The sequence below is a fragment of the Terrapene carolina genome, unplaced genomic scaffold, assembly GCF_002925995.2.
Source record: "Terrapene carolina triunguis isolate 2854851 unplaced genomic scaffold, T_m_triunguis-2.0 Scaffold84, whole genome shotgun sequence".
Taxonomy (NCBI): domain Eukaryota; kingdom Metazoa; phylum Chordata; order Testudines; family Emydidae; genus Terrapene; species Terrapene triunguis.
The window spans coordinates 38,458,528-38,478,272 of record NW_020664435.1 but is presented as its reverse complement, the minus strand read 5'-3'; the positions used below and the strand labels follow the sequence as shown (position 1 = coordinate 38,478,272).

The 19,745-nt window shown below is 39.6% G+C and overlaps 1 protein-coding gene across 1 annotated transcript in view; it reads right to left on the bottom strand.

The window, feature by feature from the left end:
- The window catches only part of MALRD1 (MAM and LDL receptor class A domain containing 1), a 528,588-nt gene that overhangs the window by 105,595 nt on the left and 403,248 nt on the right, over positions 1-19,745 (bottom strand). Inside the window, exon 28 of the mRNA XM_026649425.1 lies at positions 6,960-7,088. Coding sequence (XP_026505210.1) covers positions 6,960-7,088 — 129 coding nt within the window. The remainder of the gene's footprint in view (positions 1-6,959; positions 7,089-19,745) is intronic.

The following is a 19,745-nucleotide window of genomic DNA, read 5'->3' as shown; positions in this document are numbered from 1 at the left end:
CAAAGAGGCATTTCCTCAGAAATTGCATCCACTCACTTCTTCCACTAATATGGCAGTTACATGCTCTTGGAACCAAGATGTAAGTAGTCTCATATTGAACTACCATTCCCCGCTGTGACAGTGTTCCTTTAAATCAGCCAGTTCTAGATATTTAGAATTAAATTCAATTTATTTTTATGTGGTGTGTTTCAACACAATGTCTCAAGATGCTTTACAGTGAGAGATAAAGCAACAAGATGTTCCCAAGAAATTCTTCTTTTCAAATCTGCGGAGATAATTCATTTGACTCTAAGATACATTAACGTTCAGGATAAAAATGTGTAGAGGGCAATACTGTATCCCTTTTGATAATTCACCAGAAGCACAATCAGAGAGGGTATCTGGTAGTTTTGCCTCTGGCTGGACAGGAAGAAAGTATGAGTGGACAGATCAATCTTGGAGTACATTACATTGGGAAAAACTGATCGATTGATTGGTGAAGGAGACACATATCCTCTCACTATTTCAGCAGTTGCCCTCTTACTTTTTTTCCCCAATGGGATACTATTTTCAACACTACCAGTCAGCTAATTTCATAGTGAGCACTAAGGTGCAAAAAGTAAGAACAGAAGATAATATTGTCATGGCAATAGGTGCTAATGTCATTAATGTTACGAATCACTGATGTATAAAAACTCAGGATGAAACTCTCAGTGCACCCAGACAGTCATTAAGGGATAAACATCCTTGGTTTGGGCAGGCAAACCTTTTCTGGAGTTCCTTTGGATTTCAAAGCATCTACACAACAGGAAGTTTAGGACCTAGGCTCACTTTTCAAGGCCAAATGGTCCCAGGTGAGCAGCTTTAGATTCCCAAGGGAAAAGTCCAGGGGGTTAGGGAGGACCAAGAAACTGCGTGTTTAAATTGTGAGATTCCAGGAGAGGGACAAGGACTAAGGCTAGATCTGTACTACAGACTTCTGCCAGCATAGCTATATTGGTCAGGAGAGTGAAGAAATGTGATCCCTGATCAACATAGCTATGCCAGCAGAAGCCCTTGTTATATCAGCAAAGCTGATCTTTTACCCGTACAGCTTGTTTTGTTGCGGGCAGGGGAGGGGGAAGGGGTGTGGTTTTAATATACTGGTGCAAGGTGCAGCTTTGCCAGAATAGCTGCATCTGCACTAGGAATGACTTTGCCAGTGCAGTATAGCAGAATTCCTATACCAGTAAAGTGCTCCTAGTGTGGACATAGCCTAAGTCAGCGCCTCTTGGAGAGGAGGCAGTGATACATTCACTGAGAAGAACTGCCTGTATGCAGTTCATACTCACTTCAAGAAGCAGTGTTTGTGTACAGTCTGCAAACGAAGAAGTTATACCAAGCAAATGCCCTCACGCAGCATCACAGATTTCTCCTCCAATGAGACACTAACCTCCATTGATGCAGGTAAGATTAAATGATTTGCCTAAAGTCATGCAGGAAATCTAGGGCAGAGTAAGGACTTCAAACCCAGACCTCCTATAAACCACTCATGTGTCTTAACCACCAGGCCAACCCTCCTTTCAGCTTTGTGGGTACTGAAATTCACATTCCCATAGCCCAGACTGCAGTGCAGTGTAGACAAGCATCCACATGCTACAAAAACTACAGATCCTCTTTTACACTCCTGGACTATAAACTAATCTGCTCTCCAATTACAAACTGCACATCTTATCTTCTTGCGAAGAAGAAAACAATCTAAGCAGATGGGACCATTTCTGAGATGTTTAATGTTCAATTATTTAATAGGATGCCCCAAAAACATGTTGTTTGCAAAAATAGACTTGCTGCCATTATAGAAGTATCTTTTCAAATGAGAAACTAAAGCAATTCTCTTTATTATGATGCAGATTTGCAAAACTATAAACTGTAATCAATGCTGTTTTGTAGGATTTTCTTGTAAAAATCTGGTCTGGTATAAATACCTTAAATAAAGATGATTTTGAGCTAGTGAATAACATATGTAACCCCCTTTGGGTTTAGAGAGAGCATGGCCCCTTTAAATATTTTTTCTGAGGGAGGAAGTGCTATTGGTGGGAGTGGGAGCAAAGAGAGAGGGGAGAGAGCAACAGGATGTGTGTGTCTGGAGCTCCAGACAGAAAGGCTGCAGCAAGCAGTCCCTCATAGAGTGAAGCAGTCAAAAATCTACCTGAAGCCTGGGAGGGACAGAGCGGCTAATCAGGGACACCCCAGGACAGGAGCCAGGAGGAGCACTATGCCGGGAAGAAATTGCCCAAGAAGGACAGGCCGGAGCTGGATCCAGTATCCCTGCTGCCCAGAGCTGCATGGGGCTGTGAGTACTGGGGCTTGTGACTTTGCACTGGGAATAAGGAGGGAGGCCGTTAGCTAGTTAAGCGGGGAGGTTGTCGCTCTCTGTGGCTTTGCAGAGAGCGGTAGGTGAGGGCACCAGAGGGGTTGTTGGGGGAAGTTCACTGGCACTGACGACAACCAAGAGCACCCAAGCCTCACCACTGGACTGGAACTTTGCCCAGGACTCCTGAACTCTGTGTGCAGACACATTGCTGGGTGTCTGCCCCTTTCAGACTGTGGTACCACTGGGCCTGTGGGGCCTTGAGTTGAATGCAACCCTGTTTTACCGCTCCCCCTATATTTCCCCTTGTTGTTTTCCTCCTTTCATCCCTCTGTAAATAAATATTTCCCTTTCCTATATTCATTGTACTTTTCTGGTGTGTGTGTGTTCACTCTGGGGGGTTTGGAACAGGTGCCCCTGGGGTGGAAGGAACTTTCCCTGCTGCATTCCTGTGTGCGCCTTCTCTTGGCCAGAGCTGCCTGCAGAGCAGACTCCATCTTGGCCATGAGGGCGCTAAAATTACACATATAGCATGTGAACTCTAAGAGGAGGATCCTACAACTGGTGCCATTAAAGAAAAATAGGAACACAAACACATGGAACATACCACACTGGTCCATATCGTACACCCTGCTGCACTACAAAGGACAGTTGAGCTTTAATAAGTGAAATAGACAAGCAGGCTGTCAAGGCTGTATCCCCACTTTGAACTTTAGGGTACAAGTGTGGGGGCCTGCATGAAGACTTCTAAGCTTAACTACCAGCCTAGATCTGGTCCATTGCCACCATTCCCACAAGCTAATTCCCTTCCCTGGGAAGCTTTGAGAAACCTTTCACCAATTCCCTGGTGAATACAGATCCAAACCCCTTGGATCTAAAAACAAGGAAAAATCAATTCGGTTCTTAAAAAGAAGGCTTTTAATTAAAGAAAAAGGTAAAAATCATCTCTGTAAAATCAGTATGGAAAATAACTTTACAGGGTAATCAAACTTAAAGAGCTCAGAGGACTCCCCTCTAGTCTTAGGTTCAAAGTACAGCAAACAAAGATAAACACTTTAGTAAAAGGTACATTTACAAGTTGAGAAAACAAAGTAAAACCAAGACACCTTGCCTGGCTTTTTACTTACAAGTTTGAAATATGAGACACTTGTTTAGAAAGATGGGGAGAACCTGGATTGATGTCTGGTCCCTCTCAGTCCCAAGAGCGAACAACCCCTTAAACAAAGAGCACAAACAAAAGCCTTTCCCCCCCCCCAAGATTTGAAAGTATCTTGTCCCCTTATTGGTCCTTTGGGTCAGGTGTCAGCCAGGTTACCCGAGCTTCTTAACCCTTTACAGGTAAAAGGATTTTGGAGTCTCTGGCCAGAAGGGATTTTATAGTACTGTACACAGGAGAGCTGTTACCCTTCCCTTTATGGTTATGACACAGGAAGTGCAAAGAATTTGGCCGTGCAATCTCAAGAGAAAGTATATGTGTCTTGTACAGTTCTAAACAGATCAAAGACCAAATGAATTTTGATTTTATAACGCTATTTATAATACATTGCCTGACAGCAGGAATTCAGCTCTAATATCTTACCAGTGCTTCAGAAAGCATTTAATAATAAATATTTATGAACAGCATTTGCAGGGTCGATGAAGTCACCTGCATGTCTGCACCTCTGGGTATTTCTTCTTTTTGATGTAAACAGAGACAGTTTAGGAGTTATGAGAAAAGGACTGGTCCATTTGTCTGCAAAATTGCTTTTATTTCAATAATTCAAGCATTGCACTAGATGGTTCATCAATGTTGAGGCCTGCTATTAATCAGATCTGGGTGTATAATTGACTACAGTTCACGAAAACTGAAATGGTTTTCATGTGTGATTTTCACATCCGTACTTCCAATGGGCTTTGAAAGAAATTGAAAATTGTGCAAGATTGCCACACTGGAAGGAATGAAGCATACAAAAAGCAACTGCTGCAATTTTTTTTTAAAAATAGGATGCAACACAATGTTCCATTACACCAATTTTATGTGGATATGATTGCTGTTGGGCCAAATTCCATTATAAATCCAGAGAAAATGCTTCAGTGGAATTACTCCAGATTTACAAACAGCATAACTGGGTCCTTGACTTCAATAGTTACACTGGAGTAAAACTGGTGTAACGAAGTGGGGGATCAAGTCCAACCTGGAGCTGAGAGAAAAAAGAAAAATTGCAGCCAAAAGTTTCAAATATCCAAAGGTGATGCGAGGATGGGGCAGGTTGGAGCCGCAGGTGTTTCTCTCACAGTCATTCTGCCCTGTCTTTAACAACTCCTGCTGCTTCTCCTGACCAGGGGAGGGTTCTGGAAGGTCCCTGTGTCCAGGCTAAAGGGGCAGAGGCTTTCCCCTAGTGTTGTGTGAGAAAATCTGCCCTTTGCTATTTGGAGCTGCATTATGCTGGGGGTGTGGAGTGATCAACAGCAACCCTTTGTGGGCAGGGCTCAAGGTAGCTGAAGGATGAAAGCACACTGGAGTACATTTTGCTCTTCATTATAAAAGAGTAATTTATGCCCCCATTTAGTGCTTATTCTACACCACCGCAGACATACCCAGGAATCACGTCTACCCCTATCTCAAATCCAAACACCCCCAGCCCTTGGCACTGTGGTATGCTGGACAGGGCAACCTAGCACTTACTTTAGCACTCTGTGTGCTACATTGCAATATTGAACTGTTGCTGGACAGAGGGGAGAAAGAAGTTCCCCATGCCCTCTCCATCCATGGTAAATATGTGAAGCAAAGGACAGTTTTGCCTTATATGTTGAAGGTGCATTGAAGTTAAGATTTTCCCAAGAATAGCTTTTATACATCATAACAAACTTTTGGTTTGTGACTTGGACTGATTTATGGCATTAAATGCTCCCATTCATTGTCTGACTAAGAAAAGAAAGCTGAAGGTCTCACAAGTTATCTCTAGAGAACACTTACAGAAACCAATGGCAACTACTGTATGCAATAACAGCATTTACAGAGTAAATCAAGATCTTCATTAGTTTTCTGAGTGTCATTAAAAAGCAGTTTGCACTAGACAGAGATTCAGAGTGTGATGTTTTTCTATTAGGGCCCTGTAAAACATAATCATGGATAGTTTACAAAGTATTTTGTTGCAGTCACACTGTCTGACTACTGAAGAAATATTAATGTAATGTTATAAAATATGAACAATCTTTTAAAAATCCATTTATCTACCTGAACTGGTTATCCTTTTAAAGGTGCAGTTCAGTTTAGATTTGTTCCAGTTGTGAATCTGGCCAAAAGACTGCATAAAGACACTGCTTTAGGATCTACACTTCAGATATATACGTTATTTACTTTAAAAAAAATAGAGAGAGAGGGAGAAGAGTTCCAGTATCATATAATATTTTAATGATAATATGCCTTTTCCTTCCTCTTCTTCCTAATATACTTGCCAGAGTGACATTATTTGCACATTTGGGCACAAAACAGATTCTCAGTGAACACTTTATATGGCCTCATTTAAGATTGTGCCACTCTATTCTTTTGGAGCCTTGTCTAATGTGACCATCCACCATATATGAGAGGGGGAAAAAAAATCTGTTTTTGTTGTTTAAGATGCATTTGATGCATTTTCTCTCCCCTACATATCAAGAGTGATTTCAGTAATAGTTTCAAATGTGCACCATAGCGGAATTTGGCCCTATAGATTCAAGATTAAGAAACACAGATTGATTGCCAGGATTAAGTACATGCCTTAAAAAAACTGTTCTGTCCTCTTGCTCTTAAAATGTAGTTCTAGTCTCAAAAGTGACTCTGCAAAAATGGCATTGGAGGCAGCGTGGGGACAGAGGCCAGGGCTCCATGTGTACTGCATCTTAACATCAAATACGATCAGTTTAAGTGTTTAAAGGTAGTTTGTTTAATTGCAAGCCCTATTAATGTAAGTGCTGGAAGTCAAACTGGGTTCTTTCCTTCTCACACATCATCATCGATAATAAAGTTCTGCTGGCCAAATTATGTTTCAATCTTCAGTTGTCACTGAGGTTGCACAGGTGTAAACAGATTGGAATTTATCAAAGAGTTCTGTTGCTGATGCAGAAGGAGGAAAGTAATCCAGCTCATTCATTCTGGTCTTTTGTTAGCTTTGGAGTAGTAAAGAACAATAAAAATGTACTTGTGTCATGAAAATGAACCCATACAGGGAGCTGATCCGAAGGGTAATTTTTACATGGTGAGTGTTTGGAGCAGAACTTTACTCTAAATGCTTCTGTATTTTTACCAATTTGCTTATTAAGCTTTTCCCTTTAATGTTGACAGCTCAAAATCCTTTCAAGTTTCTTCCGTTAGATAATTTGTATAGTAATCCTTGGATTATCTTCCTTAAAAAAACTGAACTTGCTCTTCTATTTGCTCTTTGTTTTGGTTATGTTGCACATTTGTGACTAAGTCACATTTAAATATTTTTGCTCAGTAAATGTCTGAGGATCTGAAAGTGTAAAACTTTGTGTGATGAGGCCTGGGGGAAGAAGAGAGGGGACAGCATGCTTATATTACCTCCTCCTGAGCAGCTGTACAAATCCATCTAAACTGGGTTACAGTATTTATGGTTAAAATTTTAATATTAATATAGAAAGTTGTACTTACTGCAATCAGCTTCATCTGATAGGTCCTTGCAGTCTGGTTTGTAGTCGCAAACAAGGTGAGACTCAATGCAGTTCTTATTCCAACACATAAAATCAGTGACTGCTGGGCATTCCCTAGGACTCTCTCCAACTGAAACCAACAGGACATTTAAATCGATACTTTAATTAAATCAAAGTATGACCTTTTTGATTTGTTTACCCATTATACACTATCACTTTAGTGATTTACTGCATCCAACAGATGTTATTCAATCCCACTCTCTTTTAATGATGTCTTGTGCCTGCCTAGACTGCTATATTGGCAATACTCAAAGCTGCGAGGATGGAATGTTTTGGTGGACAGGAATTCATTTCCACATCAGCACAACTCTTTTCCTACTTTATTTGTGGTGTGATATCTGTGCATACAATTCAATTTGCTTCAAACTGGTTTAAAGAAGGCAGGGCAAAGGATTAAACCTCATCTCAATATATGACTTAACTTAGAAATAAGATTGCCTGAAATCATCACTATGCTACTTTCATACAGTGCATAGGTTTCTGAAGTGTTACAGGTCATTTAATTGCGTGAGATTTTTCAGTGTGTGGCAGAGAAACCTATTGCAGTCAACATGCAGGCCGCATAGGGATTCAGCCTAAACTATTTAAAATGAAGATTCATTTTACCAGTACAACTTTTCAATCGCTCTTGAATCTGGGTAAAATAGTGGAAGAGTGTGAATGGGAATGAATGAATAAGTTGGGGCAATACACCCAAGGAATGAGCAAGGCCAGATAGCTCTTGGATTCAGTCCTCAGAGATCTGTCAAGCTTAAAATACTGATATAAATGTTCATCAAGTGGCTCAGTGAACTGGCTACATAACTCCAATTAGCATTAATAGGAGCTGTGCTGATAACCCAAAGCACAACATTTTAAATGCACTTCTATGAATCTGAGATTATTTTTTTCTCCCAGTGCCTCAAGCAGTTCAGTGATACACACAGGAGAATGTGCTTTGACTGTATTCTTTGTAATTTGTTCTATGGCTCCTTCAAACATGACTGAAGTGGGACTCATCATCAGCAACAGCTCTGGGCAGAGCAACTTCAAGTATGTAAAGGGATAAGGCCAACATTTTTAAGAGATTTCGTTGATTCTGTATGTCTCTCAAAACTTGGATTGCACAATTTCAGACGCCTGCCTAAAACCTGATATTCAGAGGCAGACCCACAAGCTCTCATTGATGCCAAAATGAGAAAGCAAAACCAAATCCTAGTTCCACAGAGCATATAAACAAGGAAACATTCAAAAAATACATGAGATGTAACTCAAATCCTTCAAAGGGAGTTCAATGACTGGTTTAGTTAAATGTAGCACTGACTGAGGCAAGTCTTCATATGCGATAAAAAGCTATGAGTAGTATTGGCCCTTAGATCTAAAGGTCTCAAATCTTGTAATGAAAGATAATACAATTAAATAAATAATAAATAATAATAAATTAAACATAGTTTTACAGATTTGGAAACCGAAGCATAGAAAGTTTAAGTGATTTACCTAAGGGCACTCAGGGACTTAAGTGATTTAGTGGTAAAACCAGAAATAGAACCCAGGTTTTCAAAATACTATATACTTCTTAAAAAGACAAGGTAGTTAGGTAATAGCTGTTCTTCAGCTCTGTGTAAGACCAAAATCTTGTCTCTTTCACTAACAGAAGTTGGTCCAGTAAAAGATATTACTTCACCCACCTTGTCTCTCTAATATCCTGGAACCAATATGGCTACAACAACCACTGCAATATACTTCTTAACTAATTTAAAAATATCTCAGGCAGTAAGCTGGGAACAGTTATGTTGCTGAAGTGAGATTGGATGAACTGTAGATGAGTCCTACCCAAACTGCACATCTGAATAGACATAACTATTGGAAAGTTTGGATCTGGATTCAAAACATTGTGGCTTGGACTCTTCTGGAGTAAGAACTCACATGAACACGATTTTTCTGGGGAGCTGCATATGAAATGAAGTATACATTTACAAACAGGATACAGGCTGTGCCAAAGGCTTTGGCAAAGGCCAAGGCAAAATCTTTTTTGGAATCAACATGCCAAAATTGGTACAAATATCTAAAAACAAAATACCCTCCCCCAAACTTCATACTCTATCAAAATTCAACTCTAAATGTGGGGGGTAGAGAGGGGGGGAGCTCAGCCTTCTACTGCATACACCAATAGTGGCCCTGATTGACCACAGCCACTGTATTGACAGAAATTATACTAAAACAAGAAACATGATGGTGGTTGTTGATCATAAAAAGTAACTACAGAAACTACAGTGACTGAAGAAATTCACAAGAACGGCACCCTTTCAAGTAGCATTTTACCATTAATGTTTTAAATATTTTTCTCAAAATAGAAATACTTAATCCCAGAACATTTCCAAAAACTAATATATATCAATTTCATTTCTGAGGCCTGGATGCAATTTAACATAAGAACATGTTAGAGGCTCTATCAACATAGAAAACATGAGGATTTTCAAAATATTATCCTGCCAATTCCTGCCATTGAAAAAATGGGTTGTCAAACTCTGGCATTCTACCATGATTTAACCCATTGAGTTATAATACTACAATGTATGAGAGTGGCATTTAAATCTCTCTGTGGAACTGCTTTATGAACCAGTCTAACTTCTCCTGATAACTACTTAATTATCATGTGGCTGAAAGGTAAAACGATGTATTTCATGTAAAATAAGGGTTTTTCTCCACAATTTCTTGTCTTGTTGCATTTGTCCATACTGTGGGAGGATGTGTGCAAATAAATGGCTTTTGTGTTTCATCACATTCCTTGGCTGTGCTTTGACATTTAATCAAGTGGAAAGGTACTTTGTTACCTTATAGTCTCATTCAAGGTTAACAACATCCCTTAAATACACGTAAATTTTTTTAAAGAATCTAACTCCTAAATAAAGCCTATGGAAATCTAAATACCGCCCCCATCTCCACACACAGAAGTCATTCCAAACCAATAAACCTCAGCAAATACCTGCATACAAAGCAAGAGTTTGTTAAGGATCTCGTATTCACGTGCTGGGCTGCACTTATATATTCAAGGGGAAAGCCATAGGGAGCCATTGACCCATGGAACAGCAACATGTTTCAAAAGAGCAGCACGTGCCAATCTCAGAGTTACATTCTATCATGATATAACCCTTAGAGCAAGAATGCTGGCATTTCACAGAATGGCATTCAAACGGAGGCTTAGGAGAATGTCTGTGGTTTCCAAATGGCTAGAGAAGGAAACTGTATGACTTAAAGGGGACCCAGCAAAGATTTCTCAAAGAGTTAATTTACCTAATATTTAAAAATAGTGGAAGAATCAACTAGACTCCAGGAGGCTCTGTGAATTGTATATACTATGTTCTGCAACGTGATAGATGCGTCAAAGTAACGTGTTTACATTAATTTAATAGGGATTTTCCTATACGTTCATTTATTCTTTTTAAGGCATTACAGTTTAACTTGCATGTTGTTAACAGTGTAATTTTCAACCAATTTTTGGTACTACTGTAACATTACAATGGAACTGTGAGCTAGCGAAAGGTAAAGAATTTGGCTGGTTCTGAGTAAAGGATAAACGTGTTTATAAAAAATGCCATAGGAAGTATGAAGCAAAAACATACTTTATATCCAAGTGTAGGTTTGCCACATAATTAAGGCTCCCTGACATGACAGTGAAATATTACTTTGGAAAGATCTATCAGATGTAACCCATGTAAGCAGGGAACATTGGATTACATACTACCTTTCACTGCATGGCATGGAAGATAATTAATTGTGGCAAGGAGAGATGGTCTTCTGATTAAAGTCCTGGACAGAGTACAAGTCCCAGCTTGCCCACAGATTGTATGTGATCTTAGTCAAATTACTTAATTCCTATGCTGCAGCTTCCTATCAGTAAAATGGGGATAAACATTTCTCTTTTCCTATCCTCTGTGAGGTCTATTTAGGTTGTAAGCTAAGCTCTTTGGGAATTGAGCTGCCTGGTACTATGCATCTCTACAGCACCAAGCTCCAGTCTTGGTTGGGCAAGTAATAAATGGTGAACAGACACAGTGAGGGAAAGAACAGCAGCTGTCCTGCATTTTCTCTCCTGGTCCCCAAAACCCAATGAACCCTTTCTACAGACCCATGGCTTTGGGGGAGGGAACATGGAGCCGGAAGGGGAGGATGAGATGTAAATCTGTGCAGCATGCTTCCATCAGATACAGGCATATTTCCCATTGAAAATCCATCTGGGAATCACTGTAGGTTTGATCAGCAGTAATTTCTCCTGCCTAGGAACAAACCCTCCTCCTTCCTCACCTACTCTCATAGGGAATTCTGCAGAAGCTGCCTGCAAGGACTACATAACAGCATGGTCCTAGAGAACAATATTTCTGTTTTTCATTTGGGAGAAAATGATGTAGTCATATCATATAACAACACTCCAGTTCACAAGTATTTCAGTAGGATGTCAAAAGGGAGGTACTACTGTTAGACATTTTTGAATCAGCAGGTCCAGAAACTTTCATCCAAGAGTTTTAAAAGAGCTGGCCAAGGAGCTTGCTGGGTCATTAATTATGATTTTTCAATAAATCTTGGAACACTGAGGAAGTTCCAGAAGATTAAAAGAAAGCTAATGTGCCAATATTTAAAAAGGGTAAATGGAATGACCTGGGTAAGTACGGGCCTGTCAGTCTGATATCAATTGTGAGCAAGATAATGGAGAAGCTGATACAAGACCCAATTAAGAAAGAATTAAAGGAGGGTAATATCATGAATGCCAATCAACATTGGTTTATGGAAAACAGATCCAGTCAATCTAAATTGGTATCCTTTTCCCCCCAGAGATTAAAAATCTTGGTTGATAAAAGGTAATAGTGTTGACATAATGTACTTAGATTTCTGTAAAGCATTTGACTTAGTACCTCAGAACATTTTCATTAAAAAAACTAGAATGTTATAAGATTAATATGGCACACATTAAATGAATTAAAACTGGCTAATTGATAGGTGCCAAAATGTAATTGTAAATGGGGAAACATCACTGATCAGGTGTATTTTCAGTGGGATGCTGGAGGGATCCGTTCTTGGTCCCACACTACTTAATATTATCAATGACCCTGGACGAAAACAAAAATGATCACTATAAAGTTTGCAGATGACACAAAAATTGGGGGAGTGCTAAATAATGAAGAGGACAGGTCACTGACAGAGCAATCTGGATCTCTTGGTAAACTGGGAGCAAGCAAACAATGTGTTTATGCCCAAATAAATCTGTTAGTCTTTAAGGTGCCACCAGACTCCTTGTTGTTTCAAACAATGTGTGTTTTATTATGGCTAAATGTAACTATATACATCTAGGAACAAAGAAAGTGGGCCATAGTTACAGGATGGACATAGGGGGAACTCTATATTGGGAAGCAGTGACTCTGAAAAAGATTTACGGGTTGTGATGGGATAATCAATTGATCATAAGCACCTACTGCAACACGGTGGCCAAAAGGGCTAAAGTGATCCTGTGAGACATACATGGGAAACTTGAGTAGGAATAGAAAGGTTATTTTAACTCTATATTTGGCATTGGTGCAGCCGCTGCTGGAATACTTTGTCCAGTTGTGGTGCCCACAATTCAAGAAGAATGTTGATAAATTAGGGAGGGTTCAGAGAAGAGCTATGAGAATGAATAAAGTATTAGAAAACATGCCTTATAGTGATAGACTAAAAGAGCTCAATCTATTTAGTTTAACAAAGAGAAGATTAAGGGATTACAGCATATTACAGCATATAAATACATGCACATGGAACAAATATTTAATAATGGGATCTTCAATCTAGCAGAGAAATTATCCAATGATAGGAAGGGCAGGTCTTCACTACGGGGGGGGGGGGTCGATTTAAGATACGCAAATTCAGCTACGCGAATAGCGTAGCTGAATTCGACGTATCGGAGCCGACTTACCCCGCTGTGAGGACGCCGGCAAAATCGACCTCCGTGGCACCCAGTCGACGGCGCTTACTCCCACCTCCGCTGGTGGAGTAAGAGCGTCGATTCGGGGATCGATTGTCGCGTCCCAACGAGACGCGATAATTCGATCCCCGAGAGATCGATTTCTACCCGCCGATTCAGGCAGGTAGTGTAGACCTAGCTGAAGTTGCAACTAGACAAATTCAGACTAGAAATAAGACATATTTTTTAAAAGTGAAAGCAATTAATTTTTAGAACAATTTACCAAGAGTTGTCGTGGATTCTACATCCCTGACAATTTTAAAATCAAGATTGAATGTTTTTCTAAAATATATTCTCTAGGAATTAGTTTGGGGAAGTTCTATTGACTGGTTTATACAGGACTTTGGACTGGATGATCACAATGGTCCTATCTGGCCTTGGGAACATGGCAGCTGTTCATGAATGTACAGCAACACAATTTAGGATAAGTTTCAGGAAGAATTCTGATACATTGGAAGGCATAATTTCCATAATTATAATTTGTCCAGGACATTATTATTTAAAGTCACCACCGCCGTAAAAATGCATCTTGGGAACTACAATTGCAACTTATACTTCAGACCTTAATTTTATGTTTCATCCATTGTGCAGAATCCTGGAATTGTGTGGTTCATCATTATTAGCCACAAACATGTCAACCCTTTGAATGTACAAGTTACCATTGAAAGCCAGCTGTGTATACTGCTGCTACAGTTTGCAGGCATGTCAATCACTACTAATGATCAATGGCTTTGAAAGCAGTTGATAAATCTGAGAATATCAGCCTGAACATCTGAACTTCATCGGTTCCTAAGAGAAGATTATCTATCAGTGCGTCCCTGTGGCATAGTCAGATGCTGGGATAGAGGCATCTTGCTCTTGAAGTTTGCTACAAACCCAGATGGAATATAGCAGGGCCAACGACTCCTGCACTAGATTTGTAACCTTCTGAAGAGACAAAGCTTTCAGTAGCCAGGTGTCTAATTATAATCAGATGGACACATGCATGTGGTGGAGGACAAAACCACTATATTTAGAAGCTAGAAAGACTCTGGGGGCTCAGGAAAGGGCTGAACAGAAGTGATGAAAGCTGGAAGATAACCATTGCCTAGAACAAAATGGAGAAACTGCAGGAGAGTTGAAACAGTCAAAATGTGAAGACAGGCTTCCTTTAAATTGAGAGATACTGAAAAGTTTCAGGATTCTCCTTCCACAATGATATAATGAATGCTCTCCATCTTGAAATGCCTGTCATGTCAAAAAAGTAGTAACCTTAAACTTAGACCTTAGTCCATCCCATGCTTTGCTGCACATTGAGTTACCCACATTTGCCATCCTTGCCTATCAACTGCCCTTCTCTCCTAATCTTCCCATTTCATGTTGAGGTGCTGATGTCGTTCAGAACTGTTCGTTTCCATGTTATTCATGGTCTTCCTCTCTTTCTTCTTGCGTTTTCTGGCTTCCATTCAAGGGCAGTATTTGGTAAGCGTTCTTTTTTCATGTCCCAGCCACTGATGTCTTCTTTTGTAGATTATTTGTGAAAAGGGTACCTTGTCCAGTAATTTTTCTGACTTCTTCATTCGTCTTCCTATAGTAGTAAGCTGTGTCACAATTAAGGCTTCCCAATCTCTTGGGCATTATACAGAATGACACGTAACCCCCTGAGCATTTTTTCCTGTTCTAGAACGAGGCATTCTGCATTGATGTCCCAAAATGACTGATTATATCTTTTCACGATGAAATAAATGCAAAAATTAATCCAATAGTATAAATAGACTAGACCAAAATTATTCAATTAAACCAATAGTACATGTCCAATGGAAATTTGATTCTTTAATATTATTTCTGTTTAAACAAAGTAGGAAATTTTTGTCTGGGCACAAGCTGTAATTTTAATTTATTTTCAAAGCAGCAATAATGATTAAACCCTATTATGGAGTAACGTCTTGCCAATTTGTGTTGTTTAAATTAAATCTGAATGATAAGAGTGAAAAGGGGTACAAGAAAAACCATTAAATGCCTCTTTCATGTTTTGTTAAAACATGAGTGCCAAACTTTTTTTTATAAACTGATTGTTTTTTTTAAATCTGATCAGAAAATATTACCCACAGGAAGAGATCTTGTTCACTAAGTTTCAGCCTAGAACAAATTAAAATGAGCCAGACACAAGCCACTAAAAAGTTGCATTAGAACGGGAACTCGTCTATAATGTTATAGTATCATAGCACCCTATAAAGTTAAGTTGGAATATATAGCAGGAGTCACGGCACACTATTTACACCAAGAGTTTAGTTTACTTGCCTAGTTTGTCAGCACAGCTTTCTACAAGCTCAGATCTGTACAAAAAACATCAAAACACTATTAGCATGCCCATCAATAATGTTTCTGTCCATGGATGACCTCCTGAGTCTTCTGCAGGGAAAGCTAGATAAAGCACTTCTACAGATGCAAGCTAGAAATCATCTCAAATAAGGTTCTCTTTCAGTTCAGAAGCAGTAGGGAATTTTATCCAGTGCATGTGTCATACAGAAGACCAGGTCTAATGTGATGACATGCATTGACTCTGACATAAACCCTACACTTGACAAATTATATTGACTGCTAGCAAAGAATTTCATCTGTAGGCACAAAAGCCCAGCAATATGCTTCCCAAAGATGTTCATGGTGAGAGCAAGTATTTGGTGGCTAAGGCACACAAACAGCAAGGATCATAGATGTTACCATAGATCTATCAATATATAATTGACTCTGGTACGAGCAATATAATAGTTCAGAAAAGATTCTCTTCAACATAAGAATGGCCATACTGGGTCAGACCAAAGGTCCATTCAGTCCAGTATCCTGTCTACCGACAGTGGCCAATGCCAAGTGCCCCAGAGGGAGTGAACCTAACAGGTAATGATCAAGTGATCTCTCTCCTGCCATCCATCTCCACCCTCTGACAAACAGGCTAGGGACACCATTCCTTACCCATCTTGGCTAATAGCCATTAATGGACTTAACCTCCATGAATTTATCTAGTTCTCTTTTAAACCCTGTTATAGTCCTAGCCTTCACAACCTCCTCAGGCAAGGAGTTCCACAGGTTGACTGTGCGCTGAGTGAAGAAGAACTTCCTTTTATTTGTTTTAAACCTGCAGCCCATTAATTTCATTTGGTGGCCCCTAGTTCTTATATTATGGGAACAAGTACATAACTTTTCCTTATTCACTTTCTCCACACCTCTCATGATTTTATATACCTCTATCATATCCCGCCTTAGTCTCCTCTTTTCCAAGCTGAAAAGTCCTAGCCTCTTTAATCTCTCCTCATATGGGACCCGTTCCAAACCCCTAATCATTTTAGTTGTCCTTTTCTGAACTTTTTCTAATGCCAGTATATCTTTTTTGAGATGAGGAGACCACATCTGTACGCAGTATTCAAGATGTAGGCATACCATGGATTTATATAAGGGCAATAAGATATTCTCCGTCTTATTCTCTATCCATTTTGTAATGATTCCTAACATCCTGTTTGCTTTTTTGACTGCCGCTGCACACTGCGTGGACGTCTTCAGAGAACTATCCACGATGACTCCAAGATCTCTTTCCTGATTAGTTGTAGCTAAATTAGCCTCCATCATATTATATGTATAGTTGGGGTTATTTTTTCCAATGTGCATTACTTTAAATTTATCCACATTAAATTTCATTTGTCATTTTGTTGCCTAATCACTTCGTTTTGTGAGATCTTTTTGAAGTTCTTCACAGTCTGCTTTAGTTTTAACTATCTTGAGCAGTTTAGTATCATCTGCAAACTTAGCCATCTCACTGTTTACCCCTTTCTCCAGAGCATTTATGAATAAGTTGAATAGGATTGGTCCTAGGACTGACCCTTGGGGACCACCACTAGTTACTCCTCTCCATTCTGAAGATTTACCATTTATTCCTACCCTTTGTTCCCTGTCTTTTAACCAGTTCTCCATCCATGAAAGGATCTTCCCTCTTATCCCATGACAACTTAATTAACGTAAGAGCCTTTGGTGAGGGACCTTGTCAAAGGCTTTCTGGAAATCTAAGTACACTATGTCCACTGGATCCCCCTTGTCCACATGTTTGTTGACCCCTTCAAAGAACTCTAATAGATTAGTAAGACATGATTTCCCTTTTACAGAAACCATGTTGAGTTTTGCCCAACAAGTTATGTTCTTCTATGTGTCTGACAATTTTATTCTTTATTTTTGTTTCAACTAATTTGCCCGGTACTGACGTTAGACATACCGGTCTGTAATTGCCGGGATCACCTCTAGAGCCCTTTTTAAATATTGGCGTTACATTAGCTATCTTCCAGTCATTGGGTGCAGAAGCTGATTTAAAGGACAGGTTACAAACCATAGTTAATAGTTCCGCAATTTCACATTTGAGTTCTTTCAGAACTCTTGGATGAATGCCATCTGGTCCCGGTGACTTGTTACTGTTAAGTTTATCAATTAATTCCAAAACTTCCTCTAATGACACTTCAATCTGTGACAATTCCTCAGATTTGTCACCTACAAAGGACGGCTCAGGTTTGGAAATCTCCCTAACATCCTCAGCCATGAAGACTGAAGCAAAGAATTCATTTAGTTTCTCTGCAATGACTTTATCGTCTTTAAGTGCTCCTTTTGTAACCCTCCTCTTTTTTCTCTTTTGAAAACGATAAATCAGTTACAGACAGCTGTGTGTTCACACATGCTCGGTAGGTACTTGTTAAATCGGATAAAGAGGTATAAGTTTGGGCCACACTGTGTATGATGGGAGATATGTTGTAGCTTCCTGCTCCCCGCAATACACCGGCAGAGGCGGCTGCCATAATATGGGTGGGAACTCTATAGGAGCACCTAGGAAGATGAGGTGGTGAGGGATAGCTGCAGCACTGTAGGCCTCAGAGTGGGTAGGTGGATGGGCACTTTTGGGACTGAGCCTATTACACTAACATTTGTCCTGTATGTCAGGCCATTTTTTTCTGCAGCACTGAATCACCAGTGCCATATCCTTCAGCCACAGGATTTTTCTGAGAAGCATTTCATCTGAAAATTGTTCTTTCTGTAGGTATATAGTCATGTGCCAGTGCTGTTCAGAATGGGTGTGACATCACCAGTGGAATGCAGGATGATATGAGCCAGGGGTCTACACAGAGGGGTGGCAATGACTCAGTTGCATGCTCCCCCTGTCTCTATGGAATCCCCTCTACACAAAAAGCTCATGCTGGGGATTCCCCTGTTTTGGGGGGCATTTTGGGTAACAAGAGATCAGCTGCTTTATGTAGCATGTGTCTCTGGAAAGGATGCCTACATTCCACAACAATTTACTCTTGAAAAATGGCCCTCTAAATGTTATAATTTAACATATGCACCACAAGTGGGATGTGACAAACAAGAAACAGGGGATCATCAGGGGGAAATGCACACTGTTGTATAGAAAGTGATAAAGAATGAATGAAAGAGTCATCACTGGAGCTAACCTTAATGGTCATAAGGGGAGAGAGATAGTAAATGCTTCAAATGGTACCATGGAGATATGGACGTAGGAACACAGAAGGGGAAACTATCTTACAGTATGGCCAGACATACGATTTGATAGTCAATAATACATTTTTCACTAAGAAGGAAGAACATCTGATTACCTATAAGAGTGGTAATATGAGGGTGCAGATAGATTACTTCCCAATAAATCAAGTTGAGCTGAAGAACATCAAAAATTGTAAGGATAGCCCAACAGAAAGCATTGCAACTCAACACAGAATGCTGGTTCTTGACTATGGATACATATCATCCACGAGAACAAAAAAGTCCACAGCAGTTCAGAAAACCAAGTGGTGGAAGCTTAACTAACTTAACAAGTAGGTTAAACTGAAAGTGTTGGAGAAGATCACTTTAGAAGGGTTAAAAGAAAATATGAATCAAGGGTGAAATCATATTGAAAGCAAAATTCAAGAACGTGCAAAGAGCCTGCTTGGTGAAGTAAAAGCAAGTCTTTTTCCCCAATGAGATTTTGTGGCAAAATGAGAAAGTTCGAGAGCTGTGAAAAAAACGAAAAAAATATTTTAAACTTTGACAGGTGATGCTCCAATATCAGGATTTTCAGGAGTAAAAAGAAGACAAAAACCTAGTGAAGAAAGAGGCACTAAAGCCAAAGCCATGGAAGGCTTATATGCCCATCTTGAAATGAAGGAGGGAAAGAAAGAAATATATAGCCTGGCAAAGACGCTCAATCATAGAACTAAAGACATTGGTGAGATAAAGGTAATTAACGAGGAAAATGCAGCAGCCTAGCTACCCAGCCTATGAGAATAAATGGATTGAAGTTCAAAACTATGGATTTTTTATCTTTGAATACACAGTTTCTTTTGAAGCTGCACACCAAGCAAATCATCCCTCATGTCCACAGAGTTCTACAAGATTCACATAAACAGAGAAACTGAAAACAAAATCAAGTTCTATCTGTGGTCAAAGTGAGTTAAGTAGCAAAAACACATTTCTCAAAGTCAAAACCCATGATAAATAAGCTCAATTGTTTTCCTCCTGGGGACATAGGATTCAGAAAAATGGCCCCAAAGTGATATGGACTGCTCTAGTGCATTTTGTGTGTGCTCTTAAAAAAATGACAGAGCTCTGAAGTATTTCAGAGATATGAACGATTCCTGCCTAGTGCAAGAGGAACCCTGTTGTACTCTCTTAATCACTGCTTCACCTCAAGCTGGTGTCTCTTTCTTTCTTTCTTTCTTTCTTTCTTTCTTTCTTTCTTTCTTTCTTTCTTTC